Source organism: Tenebrio molitor, chromosome 9 (genome assembly GCF_963966145.1).
Source record: "Tenebrio molitor chromosome 9, icTenMoli1.1, whole genome shotgun sequence".
Classification (NCBI taxonomy): domain Eukaryota; kingdom Metazoa; phylum Arthropoda; class Insecta; order Coleoptera; family Tenebrionidae; genus Tenebrio; species Tenebrio molitor.
This window is the reverse complement of record NC_091054.1, coordinates 13,435,690-13,448,647: the sequence shown is the minus strand read 5'-3', so window position 1 is coordinate 13,448,647 and position 12,958 is coordinate 13,435,690. Positions and strand designations below refer to the sequence as shown.

Sequence of the window (12,958 nt, the reverse complement as noted above, 5' to 3'; positions counted from 1 at the left end):
ATTTATTTTTTTGTATAATATCATCCTTATCCTTATAATATTTTAATCCATCCGCTACTGCATTACTAAATATCTAGACAACCCTTCAGATTTTTTTATGCAAACTTTACTGTAACCTTACCTGTGTAGCTAATTTGACTCGTATGTTATGTAAACTAGATGGTCTTAAATGCATATCTGTTATTTTATGGGAAATTTGTAAATTGTCAGACAAAAAATACAAAAAATAATTGCAGTCCTTCGTATACGTGCATTGCACTAAGCACTACCTTTTCCATCCTTTATATTAATCTCTCACTCGCACATGTCTAGCGTGTTCGAGGGACATAATCTCAGCGCTGGACACGCTTCGTCGTCTTACCTATATTATTCTGTACCGTGATGTCAACCAATCTCTCGCTGGACAAACTATATTATATATTCAAGTACAAATGTAATAGACATGAATGAATGAAACTTATTTTGAATATAACAATGAAGGTTGAGATTATGTGATTGACTCAACAAGTTACCAAAAAACAAAAGTATTTCTGTGAATTTATAATTCTGTGATATTTGCACATACACATGTGTCTCCTACATGGGGATGGTAGAAAAGAAAAATATTTTTAGTATAAATAGTATGTATATTATAAATTAAATTACTAACCTACGAGTATGACTCTTAATAAGCATATATGTACAACTGAAATTCAATATTCTTGTTCTAATTGCCTTTGGTTTCGATATTAGTTTATCACATGCACCAGCCATAGAGCAGAGCTAGCAGCAGAACTGCGATGGAGATTTGATTGACTGCAGCACCATCTTTACCGCCTGGTGATGTTGGTTTTTTAGTGGTGGAATCCGTAGAGGAGCCAGTCGATGAATCAGTGGAAGAATTCGTTGATGAATCTGTAGAAGAGTCGGTCGATGAATCAGTCGAAGAACCTGTCGATGAATCCGTAGAAGAATCAGTAGAGGAGTCGGTAGAAGAGTCAGTCGATGAATCAGTCGATGAATCAGTTGAAGAATCTGTTGAAGAATCCGTCGAAGAATTCGTAGAGGAATCAGTAGAAGAATCAGTAGAGGAGTCAGTAGAAGAGTCAGTCGATGAATCAGTTGAAGAATCTGTTGAAGAATCCGTCGAAGAATCCGTGGAGGAATCAGTAGAAGAATCAGTAGAGGAGTCAGTAGAAGAGTCAGTCGAGGAATCGGTGGAAGAATCAGTAGAGGAGTCAGTGGAAGAATCAGTCGATGAATCTGTTGAAGAATCCGTTGAAGAATCCGTGGAAGAATCAGTAGAGGAGTCAGTAGAAGAGTCAGTCGAGGAATCAGTGGAAGAATTCGTAGAAGAAACAGTAGAGGAGTCAGTGGAGGAGTCAGTCGAGGAATCGGTGGAAGAATCGGTAGAGGAGTCAGTGGAAGAATCAGTCGATGAATTAGTTGAAGAATCTGTTGAAGAATCCGTCGAAGAATCCGTGGAGGAATCAGTAGAAGAATCAGTAGAGGAGTCAGTAGAAGAGTCAGTCGAGGAATCGGTGGAAGAATCTGTTGAAGAATTCGTAGAAGAATCAGTAGAGGAGTCAGTGGAGGAGGCAGTCGAAGAATCGGTAGAAGAATCAGTTGAAGAATTTGTAGATGAATCGGTGGAAGAATCAGTAGAGGAGTCAGTCGATGAATCGGTGGAAGAATCAGTTGAAGAATCTGTTGAAGAATCCGTAGAAGAATCGGTAGAGGAATCAGTAGAAGAATCAGTAGAGGAGTCAGTGGAAGAATCAGTCGATGATTCAGTTGAAGAATTTGTTGAAGAATCCGTGGAAGAATCAGTAGAGGAGTCAGTAGAAGAGTCAGTCGAGGAATCAGTGGAAGAATTCGTAGAAGAAACAGTAGAGGAGTCAGTGGAGGAGTCAGTCGAGGAATCGGTGGAAGAATCGGTAGAGGAGTCAGTGGAAGAATCAGTCGATGAATTAGTTGAAGAATCTGTTGAAGAATCCGTCGAAGAATCCGTAGAGGAATCAGTAGAAGAATCAGTAGAGGAGACAGTAGAGGAGTCAGTCGAGGAATCGGTGGAAAAATCTGTTGAAGAATTCGTAGAAGAATCGGTAGATGAATCAGTAGAGGAGTTAGTAGAGGAGTCAGTCGAAGAATCAGTCGATGAATCGGTAGAAGAATCAGTTGAAGAATTTGTAGATGAATCGGTAGATGAATCAGTAGAGGAGTCGGTCGATGAATCGGTGGAAGAATCAGTTGAGGAATCTGTTGAAGAATCCGTAGAAGAATCGGTAGACGAATCAGTAGAAGAGTCAGTAGAGGAGACAGTCGAGGAATCGGTGGAAGAATCGGTGGAAGAATCGGTAGACGAATCAGTAGAAGAATCAGTAGAGGAGTCAGTCGAAGAATCAGTCGATGAATTGGTGGAAGAATCTGTTGAAGAATCCGTAGAAGAATCAGTAGAAGAATCCGTAGAGGAGTCAGTAGAGGAGTCAATCGAAGAATCAGTAGTGGAGTCAGTCGATGAATCAGTTGAAGAAACTGTTGAAGAATCCGTAGAAGAATCGGTAGACAAATCAGTAGAAGAATCAGTAGAGGAGTCAGTAGAGGAGACAGTCGAAGAATCTGTTGAGGAGTCCGTAGAAGAATCGGTAGACGAATTAGTAGAGGACTCGGTAGAAGAATCAGTTGAGGGTTTCGGTTCCGGCTCATCTCTTGCATCAATTTCATGAAAGCCTACAGCTAATGACTGAGGTTTTTTCACAGTACAACTTGTCACACCCTCATTTTGTTTAATCAGTTCCTTGCATACATCGTATCCAGGATTGGTAACGATACACTGTCTTATTTCTTCCACCGCGCCATCTGTTTAAACCAAAGTGTTTACTCAGAATCTATAACTTATAAATTATTTTGTTACCTTTTAAATGTTCCAGACGCAGACAAGCGTAATTAGAATCAGCTTGGAAAACGGCTGTTTTGAAGCTAGCGATCAGAGGAAAGGAATGACGGAAAATGCATTCTTCCATCGGGACATTGTCATTTTTACAGCTTGCACCTCTACACGTGGGACACTTGAGGGCAAGAACTGAAAAGTTTCAACAATTTGGTCATTTGTACAATGAATAAACGTTTCGTACGTTTGCATTTTTTTATGCATATTTAATTAGTTATCGCAGTTGGTTAGATTTTTAGCTGTTATCTTAAGAGACATATAGCTGAAATAGTTATTTATGTATTAAGGGCATAATCAGGAGATTATGGCACGAGGGAATGTTTAAAGCCCGAGGAACGAGGGCTTTTAAATTTCTGAGGGCCATAATCGACAATTATGCCCGTGGTACATACAACGTCTTATTCTATTTTATAATTTCTAAAAGTTTCAAACAAATATTTCGTATTCCTTAAAGAAAATCAACTAAAAGTTGTGTCCATGCAAATTTAGTTAGCTATTTTGATGTTAGGGTTATTGTGCATACAGTGAGCGGCAAAAGTATGGAATAAATTCCTTAAAAATTAAACAAAATTTTTTTCAAAAAAATCTTTGGACAGGTCAATTTTAGTTTATAAGAATACATGTTTTAGTACCAAAGAAAATTCCAAGCAGTCATTTGTTTTCGAGTGATGACGTCATCGATACTTTTTTTAAATGGAAACCTCCTATTTTTTTTCTTGATTCTAATAGCCCTTTTAATTGTCTAAATGACAGTATAAAAATTTTGTTATCTTACATAAGAAAATTTTTGAGAAAAAAAAAAATAAAGTTGGAAAAAATAAATTTTATAACGAACAAAAACAAGTCAAAAAATCAAGTAGGTAAATCAAACAGTCAAATGTTACTGTCAATTTCATTCGTATGTGTTATTTGTTTTACAAAAGTTTTCGAACATGACTCATTTAACAGAAACACAACGTATAGAAATTTAAATTCTGATTGGGTGCGGAGATAAAACTAGATAAAACTAAAACAGAGGGAATTTCTTCATAAACTTGTTTATTGTCAACAAGCTGGGGGATGGCAATTCGAACATTTAATTCTTTAATTTTAAGTATGTACTTAATAACACAGTTTTTGACTTGTTTTTATTCATTATAAAATTTATTTTTTCCAACTTTTTTTTTTTTTCACAAAATTTCTTTATGTAAGGTAACAAAATTTTTATACTGGCGTTTAGACAATTAAAAGGGCTATCAGAATCAAGAAAAAAAGTAGGGGATTTCCATTTAAAAAAACAATTGATGACGTCATAACTTGAAAAAAAATGACTGCTTGGAATTTTGTTTTATATTAAAATATGTATTTTTATAAACTAAAATTGACCTGTCCAAACATTTTCTTGAAAAATATTTTGTTTAATTTTTAATGAATTTATTCCATACTTTCGCCGCTCACTGTATTGATAACCATTGTTTGATTAATTAAATCAACCGTTGCTTGATTTTTGACAGATCTGTGCCATAAAGGCCAATTTATACCCTCAGTTGGGGGCGTATAAAGACGATAATTGACTAAAATAGAATAAAAAATCTTACAGTATTATGTCTAAACACTAATGATATTTACATTTTTAACATGTAAGAGAAAAGCTTAATTAATATTTCAACAACATTTATCATAATTTATAATTAAACTCACTTGAATGGGCAGAGAAGACGATCAACACCACAAGAATTGCTTTCATTTTGACCGTTCACTAAATTAGGGTTGGATTTAATAATACGAGCACACTACTATCACCAACGAGAATTAAAATAATGAATGTACACAGTGGTCTTAAATAGTTGTTTTTCCCACTCTCATTTTTAGCCGTTTATCAATGTTGCACAAGTAGCTAGTCTTCAATAATTGATTTCATTATCACATGCATTTTAATCTTATTATCTTATTACACAAATGTTACGTTGAAAAGATAAGAACGACAATGACAGCATCATCATTATTCAAGTAGTGAGGTGAAGTACCATCCGGCGTCGTTATTATATGGATGGGTGGTCGCGAGAAACCGCTTTCAGCTATAAGTTAAATATTTCATAGCTTCCTTTCAATGTTCTCTGTAATCGGTAAAGTTTTGTAAACTTTGTATGGCTAAATAAGTAAATTGTACATGTATTGAAATATTTGTAATGATAATTGTTTGATTGTAATTTTGACAAAAAACATAGGAAACATTAGAAAAGGAAAGAAAAGACATTCAGTTGGAACCCACGTTATGTAATTAATCCTAATTTGGCTTAAGTTCTACGGTATACCTCACGGTTAAAAGAATTATTTTGAATGAAACAATTGTATTTAACAAAAATTTTTAATCCGGAGGACTCTGAAAATTAATTAACAAATAACCGAGTAATATAAATATCGTAATATAAAAGTTTTAAATTAAATTACTAACCTATGACTCTTAATTACTAATTAGTATAAATACTCTATATACAACTGAAATTCATTATTCTTGTGCTAATTAACTGAGGTTTCGATGTTAGGTTATCACATGTACCAGCCGTAGACCAGAGTTAGGAGCAGAACTGCCTTGGAAATTCGATTGACTGCAGAACCACCTATACCATCTGGTGTCGATGTTTTTTCAGTGCTCGAATCAGTGGGATCTGTAGAGGAATCTGTCGATGAATCCGGAGAGGAGTCAGTGGAATAATCAGCCGATGAATGGGTGGAAGAATCAGTCGAAGAATCCGTTGAAGGATCCGTAGAAGAATCAGTAGATGAATTAGTAGAAGAGTCAGTGGATGAATCAGTCGATGAATTAGTAGAAGAATCGGTAGAGGAATTTGTCGATGAATCCGTAGAAGTATCGGTAGACGAATCAGTAGAGGAGTCAGTAGAAAAATCAGTCGAAGAATCTGTGGATGAATCAGTCGAAGAGTCAGTTGATGATTCAGTCGAAGAGTCAGTTGATGAATCCGTAGAAGAGTCAGTTGATGAATCCGTAGAGGAGTCAGACGAAGATTCAATCGATGAAACAGCAGAGTCAGAAGAAGATGAAATAGGAGTGGAAGAGGACAGTGGAGGATCATCAAATTCAGTTGTAGTTGTTTCACAGATTACATCTTCGTATGTGGTCTCATACAAGTGACAAATCTCTTCAGCGGTTCCAGTGATACAATCTTTCAAAATGTGTGGCACACCCTCTAAACCACAAAAATGAAATAAACATAAACGCATTTAATCGAAATCTTATTTTACCTCGGCTGTATTCGACGGAGAGACAACTGTATTGTTGTTTCGATTCCACTGTACGGAGTGCCAACCTTCTGAAAGCAGAACTGCGGAATATTTCAGGACAATCGAGGAGTTGCGGATCTGCACATGACTCGTCTCGGCAAAGTGGACACTTTAGTGAAAAACCTTGACCAGTAAAAGAGTTAGCAACCTACACATCTAATAAAAGAGGAATCTTACATGACTGAACTAGAAAAGTGATTATTAATATCACAGATTTATTCATTGTACACTATTAATGTGTTTAATCTTCCAAACGACTAACTGAATAGGTACTAAAGAACGCTGTTTAAATAGTATCGTTTTGTCCTATCACAGCTTTATGACTTCCAGTTAAATCTGAGGAAGTTTTTCAGTTTTTGCATTCTGTCGGTTCAGAACAAATAGATAATTTAGCTATTTAACGTTTATTACTTAATTGCAACTTTCGTGGTATATGAGTTTAATATACCCACTTTTATCTTCTTTCTTTACAAGTCGTACCGACATCATTCATTTGTCTTACAGATATAGAACGCTCACCATGATGAAAACGTATTAATGTTCTAGCATCATTTACACAAAATTAATTTATTAGTCACTCCTAAACATTGTATTCTTCTCTGACTGCAGACAACAACAAAAATCTAAAGGTGAGTACCTTTCAACTGAAGAAGCTATTAGAACACTTGTTTTTGAAATAATATACTTAGTCAATAACAAATGGTTCGTTTTTGAGAGAAAATGTAGTGTTCGAAGGAGAAGAAAGCAGAAGATAAATAAATCATCAGTAATGTGGTCATAAGAAGATTAAAGATGATATTGCTGATTCTAGAAGAATTTAACATCAAAGAAGACGTAAGTATAGTTATGAGGCAGTTATGAAAAAATGTATATAAATGAAAGCCTTTGTTCGAGGAGAATTTGTGTTAACTAAGCAAGAGATGGATGAAATTAAATGAAACGAGTTATGAGTTTGATATAGCTGACTTCAAAGCAACGAGAAATTGTGTGAAATTAGTTAAGTCAAATAAAACAATGAAAGGTTAGGAATAAAATAAGTTTAGAAGGAATTGACATTGGTTAAGGAGAATAAAACACATTAGCTGCAGATTTAATTTAGAAATTTACATCACACAAAAATTATCATTTTAGATTAGTTAATAACGTCAAATTAATACATTTTCAAAAAAAAAATGTTGAAGAGTAGTCATTTAGTAATATAAAATAACGCAAAGAATAAAAGTGTAAAATGGAATCTTAAATTTGAACTAGAGGATTAAATTACATTAGAAAATGCACAACAGTAAGTGCAAAACTATTTAATGGTTGTTTGAAAAAAGATTATGCAGAATGAAAATGTGATCATCTAAATCTGACCGCTGTCTGCTAATTCGTTCCAAGACATTTTTTCATTTCGCTCAAGAAACGAACAAAAGTAAAGACATGATAACAATTTATCTTTCTTTGAAAACTGCACCAACTTTATTACTCTTGATCCATTCTTCAAATACAGAAATCTTGCTGTAAACAACTGGTTTAGTTCCACATCCAACTCCAAAAGTAACACTTCCAACCATTACACCCTTCTGCACCAACAGTCCGCCGTAATCAAGAACACATGTTTTTCTCTCAGCACAAAACACACCATCATCAACACGGTCAAAATGAGCACTTTGACATTGCTTGTGCAGGAGTAGCTTCACACTTATGGCAAAAACCTCCACTCGTGACCACGCCAAAGCTGTGGCATTGCTGCTCGCCAAGTACTTGTAGTTAACACTCGGCAGTGGTACAATCGTGACGTCCTTTCCTTTGAACTGTTGCACCACGCTGATCAAAGCTATATTATTTGCATACTCGAAGAATGTATACTTCTCGTGGACGATCATTTTATCAACGTCGTGCCAAAATCCATACTTGAACTTGACACCACCTGACGACACTTTTACCTTATCTTTCGACTGATCTAAAATGGCCTCCACGCAATAAGCAGCAGTCAGCACCCACTTCTTACTAATAATGGCCACCCCGCACACGAATTCAGAGTCATCATCGTCATCCCTCAGCAACACCAACGCCCCCATAAACTTGTAGTTAGCCGTCGATGGTGCGTGCTCTTGCAACGACGCCACGTCTTCCCGTTTTTGGATTTTTGGAATTTTCGGAACTTTCTGCAGCACGGTCCTTGGCCGATCACACTTTGCCAAAGAGTGCATGATCACGTGAACCAGAAGGACCAAATTAGCCAAAGACACCACCACGAGAGTTGTTACCACGATGCAGGAGACCGTCGTCATCGCACCTCATTTGCATTATTCTCAAATCGGACTAGTTTGTTCACCCCGAATGCAGTTGCGTGTGTTGCATGTGCATACATTCAGGAAATGCGCTGCGAGGTCTTTCACGCAGGTCGAAGGATCAGTTTTTGTATTTTCTAAGCGATAAAAATCATTCAATTGGTTTAGAAACAGAGGCTGACCGTGAGGCACAATCTCAATGGTGTGTTTATTGTCATTATTTAAATACAAAAAAGTAACAAACATGAATGAAAGATTTCACAGTTATTTGTACATAGCAATAAAAGCTGATTATATCATGTTGTCAAAAAACAAAAATGTTTCTGTGAATTTATACTTGTGTTATTTACTCATAGATATGTATCTCCCAGTAACACTTGTCTATATTTAATTTATCAATACGCCCACTTAAATTATTTGTGAGTGTTTGATTCACGTTTATCACATGTGATTTCCTGGACCATTTTATTGTCATTTTTTTCTACTCTACTTATATGGCGATGGTAGAAAAAAAAATATGTTTATTGTATAATTAGTACATAAATTAAATTACTAACCTATGACTCTTAAATAGTGCATACAACTAAAATTCAATATTCTTGTTCTAATTAACTTTAGTTTCGGTATTTGGTAATCACATGCACCAGCCATAGAGCAGAGCTAGCAGCAGAACTGCGATGGAGATTTGATTGACTGCAGCACCATTACCGCCTGGTGATGTTGGTTTTGAAGTGGTGGAATCCGAAGAGGACCCAGTCGATGAATCTGTAGAAGAGTCAGTCGACGAACCAGTGGAAGAATCCGTTGATGAATCCGTAGAAGAGTCGGTCGATGAATCAGTCGAAGAATCAGTTGATGAATCGGTGGAAGAATCAGTTGAAGAGTCTGTCGACGAATCCGTAGAAGAATCAGTAGATGAATCAGTAGAAGAGTCAGTAGATGAATCAGTAGAAGAGTCAGTAGACGAATCAGTCGACGAATCGGTTGAAGAATCAGTCGAAGAATCGGTTGAGGAATCAGTAGATGAATCCGTAGAAGAATCAGTAGAGGAGTCGGTAGAAGAATCAGTCGATGAATCGGTGGAAGAATCAGTCGATGAATCGGTAGAAGAATCAGTTGAAGAGTCTGTCGACGAATCCGTAGAAGAATCAGTAGAAGAGTCAGTGGAAGAATCAGTAGAGGAGTCTGTCGATGAATCCGTAGAGGAGTCAGTAGAGGAATCAGTCGACGAATCTGTGGAAGAATCAGTCGACGAATCGGTGGAAGAATCAGTCGACGAATCGGTGGAAGAATCAGTAGAGGATTGCGATATCGGCTCATCTTCTGCATTAATTCCTTCCAAATCTACCGCTAGTGATTGAGGTTTTTTCACAGTACAACTTGTAACACCCTCATTTTGTTTAATCAGTTCCTTGCACACATCATATCCGGGCGTGGTAACAATACACTGGCTTATTTCTTCCAGTTCTCCATCTGTTTGAACCAAATGTTTACTCAAAATCTACAATTTTTTAATTATCTGTTTACCTTTTATATTTTCCAAATGTAGACAAGCGTAATCAGAATCAGCTTGGACAAGGGCGGTTTTGAAACTCGCGATAAGAGGGAAGGGATGACGGAAGTTGCATTCTTCCATCGGGACATTGTTACTTTTGCAGGTGGCACCTCTGCATGTGGGACACTGGACGGCGAAGGCTGAAACAATATGGTAACGTGTCACCAACAAGCATTTCGTTCTTCTATTTATATTTGTTACTTCTAATCAATTGAAATATGAGATAATTTGAATGACTATAAATGGTTATCATCATGTGATGCTATTCTAATTTTAGAACGTGGAAAGCATAAATTCCAAAAAGCCAAATAAAATTCCACAAGATTGTTATGGGCATTTAGTTGGTAACTCCGCAAGTTTAGAATTAGAATTCCTATCTTCGGTTGTGTTTTGTAGGTAAGAAGAAATGAAGCACTCACCGGAAGTGGCCAAAGCCACAAAGATACAAACGACTAGAACACACTTCATCTTTAGCACTGCAACTCCACCTCACAAATAACAGAAAGAGTTTGAGCTCCAGCTTATAAACAGGTGTCAGAGATAAATAACATTTTTTATCACTTGGAATATATAATGATCGATTGTGAATAGCTTCACAAAGATAAAAGAGAAAGACAGTAGTTGCAGCCGGCGATAATCAACCCTATATCCATCTACGTAGGGCTCTGAAAATAATCCTAATTTATCTTTTCGATAAGAGAATCTGACACGACAGCAGCAGCAGTCCTATTTCGCTCAAAATCTTTTTAGACTTTTGAAGCAGCTGCTGTACAAGGATCGACGTCAAACTGTTCTCCGAAGGGGCCATCGAGTGCTATCTTAGATCCTTGACGATCACTTGTAATCCCTGATTCCTATCAAAAGACCAATTACTTCACATCTATCTACAAATGATTTCGAGCACTTTCGTCGCTCTGTCTGATTACTGCACGTTTTCGATTGGTGCCAGATCGGTGTTAAACGACGTTCGAAGGTCTTGTTTTGGGAATCGAAGACTGTGTCCTGGAGCTTGCCAAGGACGTCTCATATTGCCATGTAAAATTGCTGAACATATTCGCGGAAAACCGCACAAATACGAGCTTATCGAGTTGGATGATTGTTTAGTATGTCGGATTATTATCAGCTGTGACGATACTCGGGTTATAAATTGCGTTAATTAAATTTCATGAGGGACGAGTTTTCCACCTTCGGTTTTGAAAACGAATTTTTACTGAAATTGTTTGTTTGTCTGAAAACTTAGTCATGTGGAACTAGTGAAAACAGTCGTGACATCATCAAAGATTACATATTTCTGCAGATATTGAAGATTAAAATCGTAGATTCATGAAAAGCAACAATAAAAAAATGATAACGTTTTTGTCAAGTATGTACGTGAGGAAATATTCGCGCTGACTAAACCAACAAAAACACGCGTTTTAATTTAATTTCAGTAAAATTTCCAGTTTTGGGTAATTTGCTACCTTGCTGTATTAACACCATGTCGAATTATATTACATATTCTAATAATCGACGTTCTTTAATGCTAACATTTCATGTATCGAGTGTTCATTTAAATCTCTCCTCAAAGTTGGCATTGAAGAGTCGATTGTGAACGCATCACTCGTCAGTTTGTAGAGTAGAAACACAAGCAACGCAAAAAGTGGTGCGTTCACAATCGACTCTTCAACGCCAATTCTGAGGAGAAATTTAAATGAACACCCGATACTTGTAACGAAACTGCAATAAGAATAAAATTGATTCCTTTTTCTTCATTTTAATTGGCTGGAATAGAGTAATAACAGGATATCACAGCAGTAGTACAGAATAAAAGAATTCTATCACTTTTCTCTCTAATAGTAATGACATTTGTCAAATTTGACAGCTAAAAAAGCTTTAAATTGTGCGATTATACGCTGAAACGGGTGTACTTATTAGTCGTTGGTATAAGGAAGAAACTGTTTACATAAACTGGTGATATGATTAATGATCAATAATATGACCCGTGAAACCGGAGCACCACGGAATTTACATCTCGATTTCTGCTGAAATAAATCTGTTGGAGGAAATCTTAGAAAGAATACAAAAAAACAAAATAATGAAATAATTCTTGGCTGAACTCTTAAAAATCATTTGAGATAATTTTTCATTTTCAAAAAATGGAAGATTGTTCGTCTAAATTAACTAAACTGGTGCCACAACTGCGATTGCACTATTTTTTATCTCTACAGTGAAGGCAACTTCACCCCATTGGTCCAATATTATTTTCCGTGGATATTTGAATATGCTCTAAACACCCAAATATTTTTCTGTAAGTTTAGCAATTTTATATTATTTACTTTTTGATCGATTTTTGTCATTCACGCAAAGTGAGTCAATATCTCACGATCAGAGATCGTATTCGATTGTTATGTATTTCAGAATTTGATTTGTGGTATGACTTGAATTCTGATTAAAATATTTCTTTCTGATGAAATGATAATATCACGACTGATGAAGAAATTTAAGAATATGAACTTTTTGATGGCCAGAAACATAATGATGATTATTGATTCGTACAAAATATTAATAAAAATGTGCCACATAATTTTTGTAATGTTAAGTGAGTTATCTGGTAAAAGCGACAACATGAAATAAAAATAAACACAGAAACATAAGCAATATTTTTGCAGAAGATACTCCACAAACCATTGTTTGCTTAGAATGTAAGGTTGTGATAACAAAAACGTTTTATAAAATTCTATATAATATTTATTTTATATTTTTTATCTTATTTTGTACATACTTGAAAATGATAAACATTTCCTATTCGAAATTTTTGGAGAAGTCCTTGATCCTTTTAGGCGTAATAGCAATCCTTCTATTCGATTTCACTTCGCTAAAATACTTACTCCTTGTTCTCTTTTTTCTTCTTTTTTTACTTGGTATCTAATAAATGTT

General features: G+C 35.8%; 3 protein-coding genes across 3 annotated transcripts; 1 reads left to right on the top strand and 2 right to left on the bottom strand.

Annotated features, from left to right (window-relative positions):
• Nucleotides 1-791: 791 nt before the first annotated feature.
• LOC138138602 (fap1 adhesin-like) lies at nt 792-6,127 on the top strand (the record flags this gene model as incomplete). Its single annotated transcript, XM_069058589.1, has 2 exons — nt 792-2,699; nt 5,625-6,127. Coding segments are annotated over 2 exons (2,346 nt in total), but the record flags the coding sequence as incomplete, so codon positions are not given.
• Nucleotides 6,128-7,644: 1,517 nt separating this feature from the next.
• On the bottom strand, nt 7,645-8,487 carry LOC138138601 (chymotrypsin-1-like). The gene has a single exon (XM_069058588.1). The coding sequence runs from the start codon at nt 8,485-8,487 to the stop codon at nt 7,645-7,647; it is 843 nt and encodes a 280-aa protein (XP_068914689.1).
• A 504-nt stretch (nt 8,488-8,991) lies between these two features.
• Nucleotides 8,992-10,619, bottom strand: LOC138139458 (clumping factor A-like). The gene is made up of 3 exons (XM_069059744.1): nt 10,462-10,619; nt 10,015-10,182; nt 8,992-9,960 (listed from the first exon to the last, which is right to left on the bottom strand). Exons 1-3 carry the CDS (start codon nt 10,508-10,510, stop codon nt 9,122-9,124), a joined length of 1,056 nt encoding a protein of 351 aa, XP_068915845.1. The 5' UTR covers nt 10,511-10,619; the 3' UTR covers nt 8,992-9,121.
• Nucleotides 10,620-12,958: the final 2,339 nt, after the last annotated feature.

What these genes read in the sequence shown, in the direction of transcription:
- LOC138139458 (XM_069059744.1), bottom strand. Translation starts at nt 10,510, where the DNA reads ATGAAGTGTGTTCTAGTCGTTTGTATCTTTGTGGCTTTGGCCACTTCC. An exon ending in TGTGGCTTTGGCCACTTCCG is followed by an intron (nt 10,183 to 10,461) that starts GTGAGTGCTTCA and finishes ATATTGTTTCAG; the next exon opens with CCTTCGCCGTCCAGTGTCCC. An exon ending in ACATTTGGAAAATATAAAAG is followed by an intron (nt 9,961 to 10,014) that starts GTAAACAGATAA and finishes TGGTTCAAACAG; the next exon opens with ATGGAGAACTGGAAGAAATA.
- LOC138138601 (XM_069058588.1), bottom strand. Translation starts at nt 8,487, where the DNA reads ATGACGACGGTCTCCTGCATCGTGGTAACAACTCTCGTGGTGGTGTCT.